Source organism: Taeniopygia guttata, chromosome 3, assembly GCF_048771995.1.
Source record: "Taeniopygia guttata chromosome 3, bTaeGut7.mat, whole genome shotgun sequence".
NCBI lineage: Eukaryota > Metazoa > Chordata > Aves > Passeriformes > Estrildidae > Taeniopygia > Taeniopygia guttata.
Genome location: NC_133027.1, coordinates 1,392,101 through 1,416,550, shown reverse-complemented (window position 1 = coordinate 1,416,550; position 24,450 = coordinate 1,392,101). Strand labels below are relative to the sequence as shown.

At 51.0% G+C, this 24,450-nt stretch overlaps 1 protein-coding gene across 1 annotated transcript; it reads left to right on the top strand.

Moving 5' to 3' along the window:
- The first annotated feature begins 656 nt into the window (after positions 1–656).
- Positions 657–24,450, top strand: LOC140683849 (dynein regulatory complex protein 1-like). Its single transcript, XM_072927703.1, has 17 exons — positions 657–1,141; positions 1,237–1,443; positions 4,268–4,361; positions 9,038–9,150; positions 10,863–11,046; positions 11,918–12,055; positions 12,298–12,384; positions 14,226–14,348; positions 16,026–16,165; positions 17,622–17,756; positions 17,850–18,079; positions 18,411–18,580; positions 18,701–18,790; positions 19,706–19,792; positions 19,903–20,078; positions 23,970–24,110; positions 24,206–24,450. The coding sequence occupies exons 1-17, from the start codon at positions 657–659 to the stop codon at positions 24,318–24,320; spliced, it is 2,715 nt and encodes a 904-aa protein (XP_072783804.1). The 3' UTR covers positions 24,321–24,450.

Below are 24,450 nucleotides of genomic sequence, written 5' to 3'. Positions count from 1 at the left end.
TCCAGGGATTCTCTGGGAATTCCAGCCCAGCCGGGAATTCCTGCCCAAATCCCACTCCAAGTTCCCCTTTCCCAGGGAATTCCCTCCATTCCCGGCTCTCCCAGCCTGGCATTGGATCCATCCCCATCCCGATTCCTCCTGGGAAGGAATTTTGGGATCCAGGGGCTTCACTGGGAATTCGGGACTCCAGGAAGGGTCTCCCTTCCCTTTTCCATCCCCAAATTCCATAAAAAATCCCTCGGGATGGATCCTGAGCGTCCTCGATCCCAGAATCCCGGAATGGTTTGGGATGGGATCCATGGACCTCCAATCCCATCCCATTCCCTTCCCACCATCCCGATGCTCCAACTTTTCCTGGGACACTCCCAGTGATCCCCTGGGAATTCCAGCCCGTCCCCTCCCCTCATTCCAACCCCATTTCCCGGATCCCCGCGGGAAGCAGCGGCAGGAGCTCTCCCGGTGCTTTTTTCCCGCTGCTTCCCACGGAAAAGCGCCGGGAAAATTTGGAAAATTTGGAAAATTTGGGAGCGTGGTGGGGGGGGCGGCCCTGATGCTCCCGCCGTTGCCAAGCAACGGGACTCACCACCGCGCATGCGCAGCAGCGCTGAGACGGTGCCCCAGTTGCTTAGCAACGAGCGACGCTCAGCGTTGCGCGCATGCGCAGTGAGCGCCGCGCATCGGCCGTTGCCGGGGCAACGGGAGGCGCGCATGCGCAGAAGCGGCAGCGCACCTGCGCTCAGGTGTGCTCATGGCGGACGGGGCGGGCCCGGGGCCGATCCCGGAGCAGGCGGAGATCGGGCCCGAGCCTAAACCGGATCCTGAAGCTCATCCCAAACCGGATCCCGGTGCTGAGCACGGTCCCGGTGCCGATCCCGGTCCCGGTGCCGATCCCGGTGCCGATCCCCGTTCCGGTGCCGATCCCGGTGCCGATCCCCGTTCCGGTGCCGATCCCGGTGCCCATCCCGATCTCGGAGACGATCCCGGTGCTGTTCCCGGTGCCGATCCCGGTGCTGTTCCCGGTGCTGTTCCCGGTGCCGATCCCGGTCTCGGAGCCGATCCCGGTGCTGTTCCCGGTGCCGATCCCCGTTCCGGTGCCGATCCCGGTCCCGGTGCTGTTCCCGGTGCCGATCCCCGTTCCGGTGCCGATCCCGGTCCCGGTGCTGTTCCCGGTACCGATCCCCGTTCCGGTGCCGATCCCGGTCCCGGTGCTGTTCCCGGTGCCGATCCCGATCTCAGAGCCGATCCCGGTGCTGTTCCCGGTACCGATCCCGGTGCTGTTCCCGGTGCCGATCCCGGTCCCGGTGCTGATCTCGGTACCGATCGCGGTTCCGATCCCGGTGCTGTTCCCGGTCCCGATCCCGGTTCCGATCCCGGTCCCGGCGCGGACTGGGAGCGCCAGCAGCGAATCGCCGCCCGCCGCCACCGCATCGATGCCCGGCGCCGGTGAGGAGCGGCGGGGCCATTCCCGTTCCCGGTTTTCCAGAGGATCCTCCCGGTTTTCCGCAGCGGGGGGTGTTGCTGGGGGGTGCCCGCCCCAAACCGGGACGGGGCCGGGGGTCGGGAGCTCACCCCAAACTCGGGGGTTACCGGAACCGGGCTCAGAACCGGAACCGGGGCTGGGGATCTGTCCCAAACCTGTCCCGGGGGCTGAGGGACATTCCGGAGCTCGGGATCCATCCCAAAGGTTCAGGATCCATCCCAAAGGGTCAGGATCCATCCCAAATCCATTCCCAAAGGCTCAGGATCCATCCCAAATTCATTCCCAGAGCTCGGGATCCATCCCAAAGGCTCAGAATCCATCCCAAAGGCTCAGGATCAATCCCAAAGGTTCAGGATCCATCCCAATCCTGGGCTCAGGATCCATCCCAAAGGCTCAGGATCCATCCCAATCCCAATCCCGGGTTCAGGATCAATCCCAATCCCAATCCCAATCCCAATCCCAATCCCAATCCCAATCCCAATCCCAATCCCAGTCCCAATCCCAGGGTTTAGGACCATTCTGAGGGCTCCAAACTAATCCCAATCCCAATCCCAGGGTCAGGATCCATCCCAAAGGCTCAGGATCCATCCCAATCCCAATCCTGGGCTCAGGATCCATCCCAAACCCAATTCCAGGCTCAGGATCCATCCCAATCCCAATCCCAATCCCAGGGTCAGGATCCATCCCAAAGGCTCAGGATCCATCCCAAACCAAATCCTAAAGGTTCAGGATCCATCACAATCCCAATCCTGAGTTCAGGATCCATCCCAATCCCAATCCCAGGGTTCAGGACCATTCTGAGGGCTCCAAACCCATCCCAATCCCGATCCTGGGCTCAGGAACATTCCCAGAAATCGGGATCCATCCCAAAGACTCGGGATCCATTCTAATCCCAATCTTGGGCTCCGAATCCATCCCAAACCAAATCCCAAAGGCTCAGAATCCATCCCAAAGGCTCAGGATCCATCCCAAATTCATTCCCAAAGGCTCAGGATCCATCCCAAACCAAATCCCGGGCTCAGGATCCATCCCAAACCCATTCCCAGGGCTCAGGATCCATCCCAAAGGCTCAGGATCCATCCCAAAGGCTCAGGATCCATCCCAATCCCAATCCCAATTCCAGGGCTCAGGATCCATCTGAAAAACAATCCCGGGGTCAGGATCCATCCCAAAGGCTCAGGATCCATCCCAATCCCAAATCCAGGCTTCAAACTCATCCCAATCCCAATCCTGGGCTCAGGATCCATCCCAAAGGCTCAGGATCCATCCCAATCCCAATCCTGGGCTCAGGATCCATCCCAAATTCAATCCCAAAGGCTCAGGATCCACCCCAAAGGCTCAGGATCCATCCCAAAGGCTCAGGATCCATCCCAATCCCAAATCCAGGCTTCAAACTCATCCCAATCCCAATCCTGGGCTCAGGATCCATCCCAAACCCAATCCCAAAGGCTCAGGATCCATCCCAAAGGCTCAGGATCCATCCCAAACCCAAATCCAGGCTTCAAACTCATCCCAATCCCAATCCTGGGCTCAGGATCCATCCCAAAGGCTCAGGATCCATCCCAAACCCAAATCCAGGCTTCAAACTCATCCCAAACCCAATCCTGGGGTCAGGATCCATCCCAAAGGCTCAGGATCCATCCCAAACCAAATCCCGGTTTCAGGATCCATCCCAATCCCAATCCTGGGCTCAGGATCCATCCCAAAGGCTCAGGATCCATCCCAATCCCAATCCCAGGGTTCAGGACCATTCTGAGGGCTCCAAACCCATCCCAATCCCAATCCTGGGCTCAGGAACATTCCCAGAACTCGGGATCCATCCCAAAGGCTCGGGATCCATCCCAATCCCAATCTTGGGCTCCGAATCCATCCCAATCCCAATCCCAAAGGCTCAGGATCCATCCCAATCCCAATCCCAATCCCAATCCCAAAGGCTCAGGATCCATCCCAATCCCAATCCCAAACCCAATCCCAATCCCAATCCCAATCCCAAAGGCTCATGATCAATCCCAATCCCAATCCCAATCCCAATCCCAAACCCAATCCCAATCTCAATCCCAATCCTAATCCCAATCCCAATCCCAATCCCAATCCCAATCCCAGGCTGCGGGAATATCCCGAGCAGGAAGGATCCCATTGGGATCATCCCAAATCCCAAATCCCTTCCCGACCTCACCTGGGATTGATCCCACTGGAATATCCAAGTGGGATGGAATTATATTATATTATATTATATTATATTATATTATATTATATTATATTATATTATATTATATTATATTATATTATATTATATTATATTATATTATATTATATTATATTATATTATATTATATTATATTATATTATATTATATTATATTATATTATATTATATTATATTATATTATATTATATTATATTATATTATATTATATTATATTATATTATATATAATATTTTATATAAAGATTTTATTAAATAATTCACCTTTTTATTAATTTTTGTATTTAATTTTCATTAAGCTTTAATTCAGGTTTTTATTAACTTTTTAGAATTAACTTTTTTTTAAAGTTTTTTATTAACTTATTAAGTTTTATATTTCTAACTTTTATTATCTTTCATGTTTTTATTAGATTTTATATTTTTATGTTTTTATTAAATTTTATATTTTAATGTTTTTATTAAATTTTATATATTTATTTATATACTTATTATTTATTAATTTTATATATAAAATCGTTATAAATAATACTATTTTTATTGAATATTAACAAAATATTCCAACTTTTCCGTGTTTTCCGCCCAGGGAAGCCCTCGGAGAGAAGGTGGAGCGGGAAGAGGAGGAGGAGGAGGAGGAAGAGGAGAGGAAGAGCCTGAGGCTGATCCAGGAGACCGAGAAGGTCGGGAAGGATTGGGAATTTCCTCTGGGATCCATCCCTATCCCATTTTTCCTCTTTTTTGGCCCAAAAACCGGGAGAGAAATTCCCAAGGACTGGGATTTGAGAGGGATCCTTGGGATCCGACGGGAATTTCCTCTGGGATCCATCCTTATCCCATTTTTCCTCTTTTTTGGCCCAAAAACCAAAATTCCCAAGGAATTCCTGGGATTTGAGAGGGATCCATGGGATCCAATGGGAATTTCCCCCTGGATCCATCCTTATCCCATTTTTCCTCCTTTTTGGGCCAAAAACTGGGAGAGAAATTCCCAATGAATTCCTGGGATTTGGGGCTGGATCTTTGGGATCCGATGGGAATTTCCTCTTGGATCCATCCTTATCCCATTTTTCCTCATTTTTGGGCCAAAAACCAGGAGAGAAATTCCCAAGGAATTCCTGGGATTTGAGAGGGATCCTTGGGATCAAATGGGAATTTCCTCCTGGATCCATCCCTATCCCACATTTTCCTCATTTTTGGGCCAAAAACGTGGAGAGAAATTCCCAAGGAATTCCTGGGATTTGAGAGGGATCCTTGGGATCCGATGGGAATCTCCTCCTGGATCCATCCTTATCCCATTTTCCCTCATTTTTGGGCCAAAAACCAGGAGAGAAATTCCCAAAAACCGGGATTTGGGGCTGGATCTTTGGGATCCAATGGGAATTTCCTGTTGGATCCATCCCTATCCCACATTTTCCTCTTTTTTGGCCCAAAAACCGGGAGAGAAATTCCCAAGGAATTCCTGGGATTTGAGAGGGATCCTTGGGATCCAATGGGAATTTCCTCCTGGATCCATCCCTATCCCATTTTTCCTCTTTTTTGGGCCAAAAACCAAAATTCCCAAGGAATTCCTGGGATTTGGGGCTGGATCCTTGGGATCCGATGGGAATCTCCTCCTGGATCCATCCTTATCCCATTTTTCCTCATTTTTGGCCCAAAAACCGGGATAGAAATTCCCAAAGAATTCCTGGGATTTGAGAGGGATCCTTGGGATCCGATGGGAATTTCCTCCTGGATCCATCCTTATCCCATTTTTCCTCTTTTTGGCCCAAAAACCGGGATAGAAATTCCCAAAGAATTCCTGGGATTTGAGAGGGATCCTTGGGATCCGATGGGAATTTCCTCCTGGATCCATCCTTATCCCATTTTTCCTCTTTTTGGCCCAAAAACAGGGATAGAAATTCCCAAGGACCGGGATTTGGGGCTGGATCCTTGGGATCTGACGGGAATTTCCTCCTGGATCCATCCTTATCCCATTTTTCCTCTTTTTTGGCCCAAAAACCAAAATTCCCAAGGAATTCCTGGGATTTGAGAGGGATCCTTTGGATCCAATGGGAATTTCCTCTTGGATCCATCCTTATCCCATTTTTCCTCATTTTTGGGCCAAAAACCAGGAGAGAAATTCCCAAGGAATTCCTGGGATTTGAGAGGGATCCTTGGGATCAAATGGGAATTTCCTCCTGGATCCATCCCTATCCCACATTTTCCTCATTTTTGGGCCAAAAACGTGGAGAGAAATTCCCAAGGAATTCCTGGGATTTGAGAGGGATCCTTGGGATCCGATGGGAATCTCCTCCTGGATCCATCCTTATCCCATTTTCCCTCATTTTTGGGCCAAAAACCAGGAGAGAAATTCCCAAAAACCGGGATTTGGGGCTGGATCTTTGGGATCCAATGGGAATTTCCTGTTGGATCCATCCCTATCCCACATTTTCCTCTTTTTTGGCCCAAAAACCGGGAGAGAAATTCCCAAGGAATTCCTGGGATTTGAGAGGGATCCTTGGGATCCAATGGGAATTTCCTCCTGGATCCATCCCTATCCCATTTTTCCTCTTTTTTGGGCCAAAAACCAAAATTCCCAAGGAATTCCTGGGATTTGGGGCTGGATCCTTGGGATCCGATGGGAATCTCCTCCTGGATCCATCCTTATCCCATTTTTCCTCATTTTTGGCCCAAAAACCGGGATAGAAATTCCCAAAGAATTCCTGGGATTTGAGAGGGATCCTTGGGATCCGATGGGAATTTCCTCCTGGATCCATCCTTATCCCATTTTTCCTCTTTTTGGCCCAAAAACCGGGATAGAAATTCCCAAAGAATTCCTGGGATTTGAGAGGGATCCTTGGGATCCGATGGGAATTTCCTCCTGGATCCATCCTTATCCCATTTTTCCTCTTTTTGGCCCAAAAACAGGGATAGAAATTCCCAAGGACCGGGATTTGGGGCTGGATCCTTGGGATCTGACGGGAATTTCCTCCTGGATCCATCCTTATCCCATTTTTCCTCTTTTTTGGCCCAAAAGCCGGGATAGAAATTCCCAAGGAATTCCTGGGATTTGAGAGGGATTCTTGGGATCCGATGGGAATTTCCTCTTGGATCCATCCTTATCCCATTTTTCCTCTTTTTTGGCCCAAAAACCAGGAGAGAAATTCCCAAGGAATTCCTGGGATTTGGGGCTGGATCCTTGGGATCCAACGGGAATTTCCTCCTGGATCCATCCTTATCCCATTTTTCCTCTTTTTTGGCCCAAAAAATGGGATAGAAATTCCCAAGGAATTCCTGGGATTTGGGGCTGGATCCTTGAGATCCGATGGGAATTTCCTCCTGGATCCATCCTTATCCCATTTTTCCTCTTTTTTGGGCCAAAAACCAGGAGAGAAATTCCCAAGGAATTCCTGGGATTTGAGAGGGATCCTTGGGATCCAATGGGAATTTCCTCTTGGATCCATCCTTATCCCATTTTTCCTCATTTTTGGCCCCAAAACCGGGAGAGAAATTCCCAAGGATCGGGATTGGAGTGGGATCTTTGGGATCTGATGGGAATAGTTGGATTCCATGGGCTTTTCCAACCTTAATTCCATACGGGAATTCTGGGATGGGATTCCGGGATGGGATTTGGGATGGGATTATGGAATGGGATTCCACGATGGGAATCCAGGATGGGATTCCGGGATGGGATTCCGGGATGGGATTCTGGGATGGGATTCTGGAATGGGATGGGATTTTGGGATGGGATTATGGAATGGGATGGGATTTTGGGATGCGATTGCGGGATGGAAATCCAGGATGGGATTCCGAGATGGGATTATGGAACGGGATGGGATTTTGGGATGCGATTGCGGGATGGAAATCCAGGATGGGATTCCGAGATGGGATTATGGAACGGGATGGGATGGGATTGCGGGATGGAAATCCAGGATGGGATTCCGAGATGGGATTATGGAACGGGATGGGATTGCGGGATGGGATTGCGGGATGGGATGGGAATCCGGGATGGGATGGGATTTGGAATGGGATTATGGAATGGAATGGGTTTTTGGGATGGGATTCTGGGATGAGATTCCGGGATGAGATTCCAGGATGGGAATCCAGGCTGGATTGCGATTCTGGGATGGGATGGGGTTCCAGGATGGGATTCCAGGATGGGATTCTGGGATGGGATTCTGGAATTTGGATGGGATTCAGGGATGGAATTCCGGGATGGGATTCTGGGATGGGATTTTGGGATGGGATTCCAGGATGGGATTTTGGGATGGGATTCTGGGATGGGATTCTGGGATGATATTTTGGGATGGGATTTTGGGATGGGATTATGGAATTTGGATGGGATTCAGGGATGGAATTCCGGGATGGGATTTTGGGATGGGATTCCGGAATGGGATTCCGGGATGGGATTCCGGGATGGGATTCCGGGATGGGATTCCGTGATGGGATTCTGGGATGGGATTCTGGGATGGGATTCTGGAATAGGATGGGATTATGGAATGGGACTTTGGGATGGGATTCCGGGATGGGATTCCGGGATGGGATTCTGGGATGGGATTCTGGGATGGGATTCCGGGATGGGATTCCGGGATGGGATTCCGGGATGGGATTCTGGAATGGGATGGGATTTTGGGATGGGATTATGGAATGGGATGGGATGGGATTGCGGGATGGAAATCCAGGATGGGATTCCGAGATGGGATTATGGAATGGGATGGGATTGCGGGATGGGATTGTGGGATGGGATGGGAATCTGGGATGGGATTATGGAATGGGATGGGATTCTGGGATGAGATTATGGAATGGGATGGGATTCCGAGATAGGATTCCAGGATGGGATTATGGGATGGGATGGGATTCCGGGATGGGATTCTGGGATGGGATTCTGGGATGGGATTCCGGGATGGGATTCCGGGATGGGGTGGGATTATGGAATGGGATTCTGGGATGGGATTCCGGGATGGGATTCCAGGATGGGATTATGGAATGGGATGGGATTGCGGGATGGGATTGTGGGATGGGATGGGAATCTGGGATGGGATTCCGGGATGGGATTCCAGGATGGGATTATGGGATGGGATGGGATTCCGGGATGGGATTCCAGGATGGGATTCCGGGATGGGATTCCGGGATGGGATTCAGGGATGGGATTATGGAATGGGATGAGATTCTGGGATGGGATTCCGAGATAGGATTCCAGGATGGGATTATGGGATGGGATTTAGGGATGGGATTCAGGGAAGGGATTCAGGCACGGAAAGGGATTTTGGGATCCTTCAGGCACGGGGATTTGACCGGGATCCACGGGATTTGGATTCCCAATGATCCGGGATTCGTGCATTCCAAGACCAAATTCCCGGGAACGTCCCTTCCCTGGCAGGTCCTGGCCAAGCTCCTTTTCCACGGGACGCAGCTCCTGACCGACGTCCAGGTGGAATCCGATCTCCGGGAATCGCGGCGGCGGGAAAAGGAGGGGCCGGAGAAGCTGAGGAGGTGAGGGGGAGGAGCCGGGAATTTTGGGAATGCCGTTGGATTCCCATGGGAAATTGAGGCCCGTGAGGTGGGCCCAAATCCCACCCGGCCCAGGAGGTTGGAGGGAGTTTTCCAGAGGTTTCCTGGGAGACCTGGAATTTGGGGAAGGGCTGGAGGGGCGGGAGCCAGGGAATGGAATTCCCAGTGGGAAAGGGGAGCTTGGGATTTTGGGATCTGGGGCAGGAATTCCCGGCTGGGCTGGAATTCCCAGAGAATCCCTGGATCCCTGGGAGTGCCCAAGGGTGGGTTTGGATCACCCCGGGATCTTGGGAAGCGTCCCTGGGATGGGATTGGAGGTCCATGGATCCCATCCCAAACCATTCCGGGATTCTGGGATCGAGGACGTTCAGGATACATCCCAAGGGATTTTTATGGAATTTGGGGATGGAAAAGGGAAGGGAGACCCTTCCTGGAGTCCCGAATTCCCAGTGAAACCCCTGGATCCCAAAATTCCTTCTCCAGGAGGAGTCGGAATGGGGATGGATCCAATGCCAGGCTGGGAGAGCCGGGAATGTTCCCCTGGATCAGGGAAGGATCCAGGGAATCCTTGGAGCCACTTCCCGATCCCCAAGGGGCTCCAGGAGAGCTGGAATTTGGGGAAGGGCTGGAGGGGCAGGAGCCAGGGAATGGAATTCCCAGTGGGAAAGGGGAGCTTGGGATTTTGGGATCATGGGCAGGAATTCCCGGCCGGGCTGGAATTCCCAGAGAATCCCTGGGAATATCCAAGGAAAAGTTGGAGCAGCCTGGGATGGTGGGATTGGAACGGTTTGGGACGGAAGGTCCACGAATCCCACCCAAAGCATCCTGGAATTCCTCCTTGGAATTCCTCAGCGCATTCCCGGGACGGCCCTGCCTGTCCTGCTCTGACAGTGGAATTTTTCCTAGCGGGATTTTCCAAAGCTTTCCCAATTTCTGGCATTCCGTGATCCCCACCAGGATCGTTCCCGGCCGGTCCTCTCCTGCTTTTCCAGCAGCCGCGTTCCTGGAAATTCCAGGAAACACCAAATCCATGCTCCTGGGATTTAGGGAATGGATTCATAGAAGGGATTTAGGGAAGGAGTTTTTGGGAATGGATTTAGGCAAGGGATTCAGGGAAGGGATTCAGGGAAGGGATTTAGGGATGGGATTTAGGGAACGGATTCAGGGAAGGGATCCAGGGAAAGGTTTTTGGGAAGGGATTTAGGGAAGGGATTCATAGAAGGGATTTAGGGAAGGAAAGGGATTTTAGGGAAGAGATTTGGGAAAGGAAAGGGATTTTAGGGAAGGGATTTGGGGAAGGAACGGGATTTTAGGGAAGAGATTTAGGGAAGGAACGGGATCTTAGGGAAGAGATTTATGGAAGGAACGGGATTTTAGGGTGGGGATTTAGGGAAGGGATTCAGGGAAGGGGTTCAGGGAAGGGATTCAGGGAAGGGATCCAGGGAAGGGATTCATGGAAGGGATTCAGGGAAGGGATTTAGGGAAGGGATTCAGGGAACGGATTCAGGGAAGGGATTCAGGGAAGGGATTTAGGGAAGGGATTCAGGGAACGGATTCAGGGAAGGGATTCAGGGAAGGGATTTAGGGAATGGATTTATGAAAGGATTTAGGGAAGGGATTTAGGGAAGGGGAAAACCCCATGTCTGGAGCACCTCCAGCCCTCTCCCAGCTCCCCAATTCCCGCCTTCCCGCAGGCTGGAAAAGCTGGAGGAGGAAGCCAAGTTGGGGACGGAAAAACTGGCGGAGATCAACTCCAAGTGGGGCTCGGCGGGGGACGTGCGGATCCCGCAGGAACTGTGGGAGCTGCTGGAGCAGCAGCAGGAGCAGTGCCAGCAGCTCCTGGCCGGGAAGAACCGGCTGATCCGAGAGCTCCAGGAGGTACCTGGGAATTCCGGGAGCTGCTCCCTGTCCACAGAGCCAGGGAAGGATCCAGGGAATCCTTGGAGCCGCTTCCCGATCCCCAAGGGGCTCCAGGAGAGCTGGAATTTGGGGAAGGGCTGGAGGGGCAGGAGCCAGGGAATGGAATTCCCAGTGGGAAAGGGGAGCTTGGGATTTTGGGATCTTGGGAAGGAATTCCCGGCTGGGCTGGAATTCCCAGAGAATCCCTGGATCCCTGGGAATGTCCAAGGGTGGATTTGGATCACCCTGGGATCATGGGAAGTGTCCCTGGGATGGGATTGGAGATCCATGGATCTCATCCCAAACCATTCCGGGATTCTGGGATCGAGGACACTCAGGATCCATCCCGAGGGATTTTTATGGAATTTGGGGATGGAAAAGGGAAGGGAGACCCTTCCTGGAATCCCGAATTCCCAGTGAAGCCCCTGGATCCCAAAATTCCTTCCCAGAGAGGAGTCGGGATGGGGATGGATCCAATGCCAGGCTGGGAGAGCCGGGAATGTTCTCCGGGATCGGGGAAGGATCCAGGAATTCTTGGAGCCTTTTCCACAGGGAAAGGAGAGCTGGAATTTGGGGAAGGGCTGGAGGGGCAGGAGCCAGGGAATGGAATTCCCAGTGGGGAAGGGGAGCTTGGGATTTTGGGATCTGGGGAAGGAATTCCCGGCCGGGCTGGAATTCCCAGAGAATCCCTGGGAGCATCCAAGGAAATGTTGGATCACCCTGGGATGGCGGGGTGGGAATCGGGTGATCCTTCCCACCCAATCCACGATAATTCCGTGTCCGGCCGTTTCCCTGCGGATTCCCGCTGGATTCCCGCTGATTCCGGCCTCCCTTTCCCTGGTTTTTCCAGGCGCTGAAGGCCAAGGAGGAGCAGTACGAGCAGGTCCTGCGGGAGCAGGCGGGTGACATCCGCCTTCTCCTGGAAAGGATGGAAGAACAAACCAGGAATATGCTCCAAGCCCACCGGCACCACCTCCGGCGCATCGAGGTACCCAATTCCCGGGAAAACCAGGAAAAGCGGGGGAAAAACAGGAAAAACTCCTCCATATCTTTTGTGGGAAAAAAAATAAAATTAAAAAAATTCGGGGTGGCGGTGCTGGGGTGAAATCCGGGTGGGTGAAGTCGGAATCCGGAGCTCTGAGGGGTTGGGAATGAGTTTGGGAGCGACCCGGGAGCGTCGCTGTTCCCATTCCCGGAGATCCCAGCGCGGAATTCCCGTCTCTTCTGCAGAAAACGTTGGAGGAGGAACGTCGGGAAATTCTGGCCAGCAACCGGAAAAGATGGGATGAGGCCATCCGGGACCACAACGACCACGAGGTGAATCCCATGGGAGATTTTTGTCCTTTTTTGGGAAAATTCCCAAAAACCCTCCGGGATCACCGAGTCCAACCGTTCCCAGAGCGGATCCAACCCCAAAAAGGGCCAAATCCACGTGGATTTCAATCCCAGCGGGAATGGGGACTCCACCCTGCTCTGGGTGGAGACTTCCAGGTGGGAATTGTTCCCAAGATCCAACCAAACCTCCCCTGGAAGTTTCCTCCTTATCCCGTGGGAGTAAAGGCCGATCCCACCTGGCTTCAACTTTTCCGGGAATTCCGGAAAGTTCCCTCTGGAGCGTTCCTGTCTCCGGGCTCGCTGAGATGTTTTCCCACCTCCCTCAGCTGCTCCAGCCCCATTCCCGATCCGTTCCTTTTCCCTGGACACGCTCCAGGTCCCCCTCGGAATGCCGGGATTGGCTCTGCCCTGGAGGAGCTTTTTTTGGGATTGGGGTGGGAACAGGCTGGGATGGGGCTGGATAAGGTGGGATGGGGTTGGAGGACATTGGATGAGGTGGGATGAGGTTGGGATGAGGTGGGATGATGTTGGGATGGAGTTGGATGAGGTGGGATGAGATTGGAGGAGGTTGGGATGGAGTTGGAGGACATTGGATGAGGTGGGATGAGGTTGGATGAGGTTGGATAAGATTGGGATGGAGTTGGATGAGGTGGGATGAGGTTGGATGAGGTTGGATGAGGTTGGGATGGAGTTGGATGAGGTGGGATGGGGTTGGATGAGGTGGGATGGGGTTGGATGAGGTTGGGATGGGGTTGGATAAAGTTGGGATGGAGTTGGATGGGGTGGGATATGGTTGGATGAGGTTGGATGAGGTGGGATGAGGTTGGATGAGGTGGGATGGGGTTGGATGAGGTTGGATGAGTTGGGATGAGATTGGAGGAGGTTGGACAAGGTGGGATGAGGTTGGATGAGATGGGATGGGGTTGGATGAGGTTGGATGAAGTTAGATAAAGTTGGAAAAGGCTGGATGGGTTTGGATGAGGTTGGATGAGGTTGGGATGGAGTTGGATGAGGTTGCATAAGGTTGAGAAGGGGTTGGATGAGGTGGGATGGAGTTGAATGAGGTGGGATGAGGTTGGGTGAGGTTGGAGGACATTGGATGAGGTCAGAGGACATTGGATGAGGCTGGAGAACATTGGATGAGATTGGAGAACATTGGATGAGGTTGGAGGACATTGGATGAGATTGGAGAACATTGGATGAGATTGGAGAACATTGGATGAGGGTGGAGAACATTGGATGAGATTGGAGAACATTGGATGAGGGTGGAGAACATTGGATGAGATTGGAGAACATTGGATGAGGGTGGAGAACATTGGATGAGGTTGGAGAACATTGGATGAGGCTGGAGGAGGTGGGATGAGGCTGGAGGAGGTGGGATGAGGCTGGAGAACATTGGATGAGGGTGGAGAACATTGGATGAGATTGGAGAACATTGGATGAGATTGGAGAACATTGGATGAGGTTGGAGAACATTGGATGAGATTGGAGAACATTGGATGAGGTTGGAGAACATTGGATGAGGCTGGAGGAGGTTGAATGAGGCTGGAGGACATTGGATGAGGCTGGAGGATATTGGATGAGGTGGGAGGACATTGGATGAGGCTGGAGGAGGTGGGATGATGTTGGAGGAGGTGGGATGAGGCTGGAGAACATTGGATGAGGGTGGAGAACATTGGATGAGGTCGGAGGAGGTGGGATGATGCTGGAGGAGGTGGGATGAGGCTGGAGAACATTGGATGAGGTTAGAGGACATTGAATGAGGTCGGAGGACATCGGATGATTCTGGAGGAGGTGGGATGAGGTTCTCCTTGCCCCCCCAGCTGGAATTCCTGCAGAAGCAGATGGACAAGGCGCTGGATTTCGAGCAGCAGCTGAGCGAGCTGCAGGAGGAGAGCGTGGAGAAGTACGACAGCGTGAAATTCCAGCTGGAACAGGACGTGCAGGTACCGGGAAAGGCCCCGGATCACGGAATCACCTCTGGGAATCCTGGAATGGTTTGGGTGGGAAGGGACCTCAAAGCCCAAACCATTCCAACCTCGACACCTCCATGATCCCGGGGTGATCCAAACCCACCCTTGGACATTCCCAGGGATCCAGGGATTCTCTGGGAATTCCAGCCCGGCCGGGAATTCCTGCCCAAGATCCCAAACTCCCAAGCTCCCCTTTCCCACTGGGAATTCCATTCCCTGGCTCCTGCCCCTCCAGCCCTTCCCCAAATTCCAGCTCTCCTTTCCCTCTGGAAAAGGCTCCAAGGATTCCCTGGATCCTCCCCTGATCCCAGTGAACATTCCCGGCTCTCCCAGCCTGGCATTGGATCCATCCCCATCCTGATTCCTCCTGGAGAAGGAATTTTGGGATCCAGGGGCTTCACTGGGAATTCGGGACTCCAGGAAGGGTCTCCCTTCCTTTTTCCATCCCCAAATTCCATAAAAATCCATTGGGATTTAGCCTGAGTGTCCTCGATCCCAGAATCACGGAATGGTTTGGGATGGGATCCATGGAGCACCAATCCCATCCCAGGGACACTTCCCCCATCCCGGGGTGATCCAAACCCACCCTTGGACATTCCCAGGGATCCAGGGATTCTCTGGGAATTCCAGCCCAGCCGGGAATTCCTTCCCCAGATCCCAAAATCCCAAGCTCCCCTTTCCCACTGGGAATTCCATTCCCTGGCTCCTGCCCCTCCAGCCCTTCCCCAAATTCCAGCTCTCCTGGAGCCCCTTTGGGGATCGGGAAGCGGCTCCAAGGATTCCCTGGATCCTTCCCTGATCCAGGGGAACATTCCCAGCTCTCCCAGCCCTGGAGCAGCTCCCTGGCATTCCCTGGACTCGCTCCAGCAGCTCCTCACCCCCTGTTCCCGATAACTCGGAAGTTTGGGATGTTCCCAGAGGTGTTTTGGGATGGAAGCAGCTCCGTGCTGGAGCTCAGCATTCCCAGGGAATGTGGGGCCGTTGGGAAGACGGGAAAACGTTGGAAAAACAACCTGGAGTTGTGTCTGGGGAAGGCTCCGGAGATAATTTTCCCTGTTTGTGTTCCACGGCCTTATCCCGGTTTGGGAGCAGCCTTGGGAACAGGGATAACAACAGAGAAATTCCTCCGGCTGCTCCAGGAAAAGTTTTCCACTGGATATTAGGAATATTTTCTTCCCCAAATAGCTGTAAAATATCCCAATATTCATCCCCACAAATGCAGAATTCCCTAAGGAGGAGGAGCGGGAATTCTCTGTGCCCACAGCAAGTGGAAAAAAAAAAAAAAAATTAAAATTCCTGGAAGCAAAAATTGCAGCTGGGACTGGGATTTAGGGTGGGAATTCCGAGGTGGGAGAGGCTGGGATTGGGAAGGATTTCCCTGCTGGTTGTTTAGGATTTGCCTTTGGATTTCTGCCTTGGGTGGAATTTTTGGGAATTAACCCCCGGATCGTGGCTTGCCTCCATCCTCCGGAAAGGGAAAAACTCTTGGCCCTGCTGGGATTTAATTCCAACTTTTCTTTTCCTGGGGAATCCAAACCCTTTCCGGGAGTTTCCCTGGGTTTTCCCTAAATTCCAGGTTCTTTTTTCTGATCCTTTTCTTTTTCCTGTGGAATTCTTTGTGATTTTTTTTTTTTTCCCATGGAATTCCAGTACCTGGAGAGGAAACTCCAGCAGATGAAGGGGATTCACCACCTGAACCAGGTGAAGCTGGAATACAACCTGGACGTGCTCCGGCAGCTGGATGTGGAAAATTCCACGCTCCGATCCCAGCAGAAAAGGAAAATCAGCCGGTAAAACCCACCCCGGGAATCCCCTCCCGATCCAAAGCTGTTCCCCACCTCTGGGGAAAATTCCCAAATCCCGGCTCTTCGTCCCTTCCCAGATTCTGAACATCCCTGGAACTGCTGAGGGACAAAATGGCCAAACAAGAGATGAAATTCCAAGAGGAATTTTTGTCTTGTTTTCGTCCCTTCCCAGATTCCGGACATCCCTGGAATTGCTGAGGGACAAAATGGCCAAGCAGGAGATGAAATTCCAAGAGGAATTTTTGTCCCTTTTTTGTCCCTTCCCAGATTCCGGACGTCCCTGGAATTGCTGAGGGACAAAATGGCCAAGCAGGAGATGAAATTCCAAGAGGAATTTTTGTCCCTTTTATGTCCCTTCCCAGATTCCAGACATCCCTGGAACTGCTGAGGGACAAAATGGCCAAGCAGGGGATGAAATTCCAAGAGGAATTTTTGTCCCTTCCCAGATTCCGGACCTCCCTGGAATTGCTGAGGGACAAAATGGCCAAGCAGGGGGTGAAATTCCAAGAGGAATTTTGTCCCTTTTTTGTCCCTTCCCAGATTCCGGAGGTCCCTGGAACTGCTGAGGGACAAAATGGCCAAACAAGAGACGAAATTCCAAGAGGAATTTTTGTCCCTTCCCAGATTCCGGACATCCCTGGAATTGCTGAGAGACAAAATGGCCAAGCAGGAGACGAAATTCCAAGAGGAATTTTGTCCCTTTTTTGTCCCTTTTTTGTCCCTTCCCAGATTCCGGACATCCCTGGAATTGCTGAGGGACAAAATGGCCAAGCAGGGGATGAAATTCCAAGAGGAATTTTCCTTTTTTGTCCCTTCCCAGATTCCGGACCTCCCTGGAATCGCTGAGGGACAAAATGGCCAAGCAGGGGATGAGATTCCAAGAGGAATTTTTGTCCCTTCCCAGATTCCGGACATCCCCGGAATTGCTGAGGGACAAAATGGCCAAGCAGGGGATGAAATTCCAAGAGGAATTTTTGTCCCTTCCCAGATTCCAGATCTCCCTGGAATTGCTGAGGGACAAAATGGCCAAGCAGGAGACAAAATTCCAAGAGGAATTTTTGTCCCTTCCCAGATTCCGGACGTCCCTGGAACTGCTGAGGGACAAAATGGCCAAACAAGAGACGAAATTCCAAGAGGAATTTTTGTCCCTTTTTTGTCCCTTCCCAGATTCTGGACCTCCCTGGAATTGTTGAGGGACAAAATGGCCAAGCAGGAGACGAAATTCCAAGAGGAATTTTTGTCCCTTCCCAGATTCCGGACGTCCCTGGAACTGCTGAGGGACAAAATGGCCAAGGAAGAGATGAAATTCCAAGAGGAATTTTTGTCCCATTTTTGTCCCTTCCCAGATTCTGGATCTCTCTGGAACTGCTGAGGGACAAAATGGCCAAGCAGGGGATGAAATTCCAAGAGGAATTTTTGTCCCTTTTTTGTCCCTTCCCAGATTCCGGACGTCCCTGGAATTTCTGAGGGACAAAATGGCCAAGCAGGAGACGAAATTCCAAGAGGAAAAGCAGAGCCTGGAATCGGAGCTGGAGCGTCTCACCGGGCAGTTCCAGGAGATGCAGAGCCGGATGAGGTGGGAATTCCAGGGGTCGGAATTCCGACCCCGCGGGGATCCTCGGGAACGGCGGAGCGGGATCCGATCCCCTCGGGATCCTTTTTCCCACAGGCAGCTGATGCGCAGCAGCGCCGAGAAATTCCGGCAGGTTTGGATCGCCAACGAGGAGGAGGCCAAAGCCCTGATCCGGGAAGCGCTGGATGCCGATCGGATCATCCGCGTCCAGCAGCTGGGAATGCCGTGGGAAGAGCCTGGCTTGGTTTTCCTGGATAACGTGGGACCCCTGGGACGCCGCCAGGAGAAGAGGGACGCCATGCAGGTGGCCACCAAACTTCTGGAAGGTGGGATCCGTGAATTCCTTGGAATTTACAGGGGGAAAGGCTCCGGCGTCCCGCCGATCCTTGGGATTTCCAGTTGGGATCGTCCGGGAGCCGCCAGCCCTGAGCTGGCTCGTTCCAAGGGATGTTCCCACTGGTTTTTTTCCCGGTTTTCCCAGTTCCAACAAGCAGCTCTGATCCCAGGAGATTTGTTTTCCAGGGATTTTGCCGCCGGTGTCTCCCAAGGTTTGGGATTTTGCTCCCAGGTTCCAGGAGATTTGTTTTCCAGGGATTTTGCAGCCGGTGACTCCCAAGGTTTGGGATTTTGCTCCCAGCTTCCCGCTCTGATTTTCAGGGATCGAGTCTGGAAAAGCGGAGCAGGAAGGGAGGAGGAGGAAGAAAGGAGAGCGGAGCACGGAAGGAGGGAAGGAAAACCAGGAAAAGGTGGAGGAAACAGCCACATCCCGGCCGGGCATTCCCAGGAAAACCCTCCGGAAAATCCTGGAGGTCCTGAGCGAGGAGTCGGTGAGCGGCGCTGGGATCCGGGAGCGGCCCTGGATCCAGGATTTTTTGTGGATTCCTTCGGAATGAGGGCTGGGAACGCTCACCGTGGCTCTGCCGCCTCTTCCCGGCCTTTTTCCCAAGGGATTCCTGCTGGAAAACAAACTCCTAAAGCCGCTGCGGGAGGTGGTGGGACCCCGGAACGACGTCCGGCAGCTCCGGTCCGTCCTCGAGGTGAGCTGGGATCGGATCTCCCGGGATTGGGCTTGGAATGCTCAGCACCAGGAGGATGTGGAAGAGCTGGGAATGTTCCCCTGGATCAGGGAAGGATCCAGGGAATCCTTGGAGCCGCTTCCCGATCCCAAAGGGGCTCCAGGGGAGCTGGAATTTGGGGAAGGGCTGGAGGGGCAGGAGCCAGGGAATGGAATTCCCAGTGGGAAAGGGGAGCTTGGGATTTTGGGATCTTGAGCAGGAATTCCCGGCTGGGCTGGAATTCCCAGAGAATCCCTGGGAATGACCAAGGGTGAGTTTGGATCACCCCAGGATCGTGGGAAGTGTCCCTGGGATGGGATTGGAGATCCACTGATCCCATCCAAACCATTCCGGGATTCTGGGATCGAGGACGCTCAGGATCCATCCCGAGGGATTTTTATGGAATTTGGGGGTGGAAAAGTGAGGGGAGACCCTTCCTGGAGTCCCGAATTCCCAGTGAAACCCCTGGATCCCAAAATTCCTTCCCAGAGAGGAGTCCAGATGGGTATGGATCCAATCCCGGCCTGGGAGCGCCGGGAATGGAGGGAATTCCCTGGAAAGGGGAGGAATTTGGGAAGGAATTCCTGGCTGGGCTGGAATTCCCAGAGAAGCTGTGGCTGCCCCAGGACCTCTGGGAATGTCCAAGTTTTGGGATCATGGAAGGCGTCCCCACCCAAGGAGTGGGATGAGCTTTGAGGTCCCTTCCCACCCAGAACATTCCGTGATTCCCAGATTCCCAGCTCCAGCCCATCCCGATGATTTGAGCACCTCCAGGACTCCTCCAGCCCGTTCCCAGATTTTCCCATCCATGGGCATTCCTCGCTTCCCACCATTCCTTACCTGGCATTTCCTCTCATCCCGGAAAATTCCCTTCCCACGGAATTCCCGCTTTTCCAGGCCCTCCGCATTGAGGACGAGGACGAGCTGCGCGAGCTCCTGGATTTTTTCCTGGACTACGAATCCCAGAACGCGCCCAAGATCCAGGTGGGATCACCCGGCGGATCCCAGGATCCCAAGAATTCCGGGATTGAGGATCGCTGTGTTCATATTAAAAAAAACCCCAAAAATTCCAAATCCAGCTTTTTTCCCTCCAGGTCACCTGGGCTGGAGAAGATCCCGCGGATCCGGCTGAGGACCGAGGGAGCGGCCGATCCCATTCCCAGCGGGATCAGCGGGAATCCCCCGGGAGCTCCCCGCGCGTCCCGTCCATCCAAGTGGATCACGTCCTGACAATCCTGCGGGAATTCCTGCGGGAATTTGTCAAGCTGAGGTGGGAACACCGGGATTGAGCCAAACCGGGATCCAGGGAATGTCCTGGGAATTCCCGGGTTGTTCTGCTCGGAGAAGGAGCTTCCCAACCTTCCCTGCTCCATGACGGAGGGGTCAGGAGATTCCCAAGTTTGGGAATAAACCGGCAGGAGATGATCCGGGACCCCGGAAGGGAGGGAAAGCTGGAGTTTGGTTCTCCATCCCAAGGATTGGCTCCCATCCCAAGGGTTTGTTCTCCCTTCCCAAAAATTTGTCCTCCATCCCAAAGATTTGTTCTTCATCCCAAGGATTTGCTCTCCATCCCATCCCAAGGTTTTTTTTCCCTATCCCAAAAATTTGTTCTCCGTCCCAAGGATTCATTCAACATCCCAGAGATTTGTTCTCCATCCCAGAGATTTGTTCTCCATCCCAAGGATTCGTTCAACATCCCAAGGATTTGCTCTCCATTCCATCCCAAGGTTTTTGTTCTCTATCCCAAAAATTAATTCTCCATCCCAAGGCTCTGTTCTCTATTCCCAAGTATTTGCTCTCCATCCCAAGGATTTGTTCAACATCCCAGGGATTTGTTCTCCATCCCAAGGGTTTTGTTCTCTATTCCCAAATATTTGCCCTCCATCCCAAAAATTTGTTCTCCATCCTGAAGATCTGTTCTCTATTCCCAAAGATTTTTTCTCTTATCCCTAAGATTTGTTCTCCATCCCAAGGATTTGTTCTCCATCCCAGGGATTTGTTCTCTATTCCCAAGGTTTTTCTCTCTATCCCAAAGATCTGTTCTCTATTCCCAAAGTTTTTTTTCTCCATCCCAGGGATTTGTTCTCCATCCCAGGGATTTGTTCTCCATCCCAAGGATTCGTTCAACATCCCAAGGATTTGTTCTCTGTTCCCAAAGATTTGTTCTCTATTCCCAATTATCCCTAAGATTTGTTCTCCATCCCAAGGATTTGTTGTCCATCCCAAGGATTTGTTCTCTATTCCCAGGGTCTTTCTCTCTATCCCAAAGATTTGTTCTCTATTCCCAAAGATTTTTTTTCTCCAATCCCAGGGATTTGTTCTCCATCCCAAGAATTCTTTCAGCATTCCAGGGATTTGTTCTCCATCTCAAAGATTTGTTCTCTATTCCCAAAGATTTTTTTTCTCCATCCCAAAGATTTGTTCAACATCCCAGGGATTTGTTCTCCATCCCAAGGCTCTGTTCTCTATTCCCAAATATTTGCCCTCCATCCCAAAAATTTGTTCTCCATCCTGAAGATCTGTTCTCTATTCCCAAAGTTTTTTTCTCTTATCCCTAAGATTTGTTCTCTATCCCAGGGATTTGTTCTCCATCCCAAAGATTTTTTCTCCATCCCAAGGATTTGTTCTCCATCCCAAAGATTTGTTCTCTATTCCCAAAGTTTTTCTCTCTATCCCAAAGATCTGTTCTCTATTCCCGAAGTTTTTTTTCTCCATCCCAGGGATTTGTTCTCCATCCCAAGAATTCGTTCGACATCCCAAGGATTTGTTCTCCATCCCAGGGATTTGTTCTCCATCCCAAGGATTTGTTCTCCATCCCAAGGGTTTTGTTCTCAATTCCCAAATATTTGCCCTCCATCCCAAAAATTTGTTCTCCATCCTGAAGATCTGTTCTCTATTCCCAAAGTTTTTTCCTCTTATCCCTAAGATTTGTTCTCCATCCCAAGGATTTGTTCTCTATTCCCAAGGTTTTTCTCTCTATCCCAAAGATCTGTTCTCTATTCCCAAATTTTTTTTTCTCCATCCCAAGGATTTGTCCTCCATCCCAAAGATTTGTTCTCCATCCCAAGGATTTGCTCTCCATCCCATCCCAAGGTTTTTTTTCTCTATCCCAAAAATTAATTCTCCATCCCAAGGCTCTGTTCTCTATTCCCAAGTATTCGCTCTCCATCCCAGGGATTTGTTCTCCATCCCAAGGATTTGTTCTCTGTTCCCAAATATTTGCCCTCCATCCCAAAAATTTGTTCTCCATCCTGAAGATCTGTTCTCTATTCCCAAAGTTTTTTTCTCTATCCCAAAGATCTGTTCTCTATTCCCAAATTTTTTTTTTCTCCATCCCAGGGATTTGTTCTCCATCCCAAGAATTCTTTCAGCATTCCAGGGATTTGTTCTCCATCCCAAGAATTCTTTCAGCATTCCAGGGATTTGTTCTCCATCCAAGGGATTTGTTCTCTATTCCCAAGGTTTTTCCTCTCTATCCCAAAGACCTGTTCTCTATTCCCAAAGTTTTTTTTCCTCCATCCCAAAAATTTGTTCTCCATCCCAAGAATTCTTTCATCATTCCAGGGATTTGTTCTCCATCCCAAAGATTTGTTCTCTAATCCCAAAGATCTGTTCTCTATTCCCAAAGATTTTTTCTCCATCCCAGGGATTTGTTCTCCATCCCAAATATTTGTTCTCCATCCCAAAGATTTCTTCTCCATCCCAAGGATTTGCTCTCCATTCCATCCCAAGTTTTTTTTTCTCTATCCCAAAAATTAATTCTCCATCCCAAGGCTCTGTTGTCTATTCCCAAGTATTTGCTCTCCATCCCAAAGATTTTTTCTCCATCCCAAGGATTTGTTCAACATCCCAGAGATTTGTTCTCCATCCCAAGGGTTTTGTTCTCTATTCCCAAATATTTGCCCTCCATCCCAAAACTTTGTTCTCCATCCTGAAGGTCTGTTCTCTATTCCCAAAGTTTTTTCTCTATCCCTAAGATCTGTTCTCCATCCCTGGGATTTGTTCTCCATCCCAAAGATTTGTTCTCTATTCCCAGGATTTTTCTCTCTATCCCAAAGATCTGTTCTCTATTCCCAAAGTTTTTTTTTTCTCCATCCCAGGGATTTGTTCTCCATCCCAAGGATTCGTTCAACATCCCAGGGATTTGTTCTCCATTCCCAAAGATTTGTTCTCCATTCCCAACTATCCCTAAGATTTGTTCTCCATCCCAAGGATTTGTTCTCCATCACAGATATTTGTCCTCCATCCCAAAGATTTGTTCTCCATCCCAAAGATTTGTTCTCCATCCCAAGGATTTCCTCTCCATTCCATCCCAAGGTTTTGTTCTCTATCCCAAAAATTAATTCTCCATCCCAAGGCTCTGTTCTCTATTCCCAAATATTTGCCCTCCGTCCCAAAAATTTGTTCTCCATCCTGAAGATCTGTTCTCTATTCCCAAAGTTTTTTTCTCTTATCCCTAAGATTTGTTCTCTATCCAAAGGATTTGTTCTCCATCCCAAGGATTTGTTCTCTATTCCCAAGGTTTTTCTCTCTATCCCAAAGATCTGTTCTCTATTCCCAAAGTTTTTTTTCTCCATCCCAGGGATTCGTTCAACATCCCAAAGATTTGTTCTCTATTCCCAACTATCCCTAAGATTTGTTCTCCATCCCAAAGGATTTGTTCTCCATCCCAAAGATTTTTTTCTCTATCCCAAAGATTTGTTCAACATCCCAAGGATTTGTTCAACATCCCAGAGATTTGTTCTCTATTCCCAAATATTTGCCCTCCATCCCAAAAATTTGTTCTCCATCCTGAAGATTTGTTCTCCATCCCAAAGATTTTTTCTCTTATCCCTAAGATCTGTTCTCCATCCCAAGGATTTGTTCTCCATCCCAAAGATTTGTTCTCTATTCCCAAGGTTTTTCTCTCTATCCCAAAGATCTGTTCTCTATTCCCAAAGGTTTTTTTCTCCATCCCAGGGATTTGTTCTCCATCCCAAGAATTCTTTCAGCATTCCAGGGATTTGTTCTCCATCCCAAACATTTGTTCTCTAATCCCAAAGATTTTTTTCTCCATCCCAGGGATTTGTTCTCCATCCCAAGGATTCATTCACCATCCCAGGGGTTTCTTCCCCATCCCAAACTTTCGATCCCCATCCCAAACTTTGTTCTCCATCCGCAGGGACGAAGGACCCCCCAGGGAAATTCAGGACATCCGGGACAATTCCAAGGACGGGGAATACTGGGAAGGGCTGACCCGCGTCATTCCCGAGCGGACACTCAAACTTTGGGATGCGCTTGGAGCCGCGCTCCTGGAATATCAGTGAGTGCCCGGGGTGGGGAGGGCTGGGAAAATTCCGGGGATTTTTCCACGTTATCCCGTGGGTTTTCCACGTTATCCCGGCGTCTCTTTCCCAGTAAAGTTCTGACCCGGAGATCCGAGCTCTTTTCCGAGGCCGCCGCCCTGCAGCGGCAGAACTCGGAGCTGGGAATGCTGCTGGAGGAATATTTGGGATCCGCACAAGGCCGGTGAGCTCGGCATTCCCGGGGAAAATTCCGGACACGGATCCCAGCGGGATCCATCGCCAGTGCCGGCTGTGGATTTTCCTGGAGCTGAGCCGGGAATTCCCGGCAGGGGTTAATAAAAGATTCCCAAATCTGGA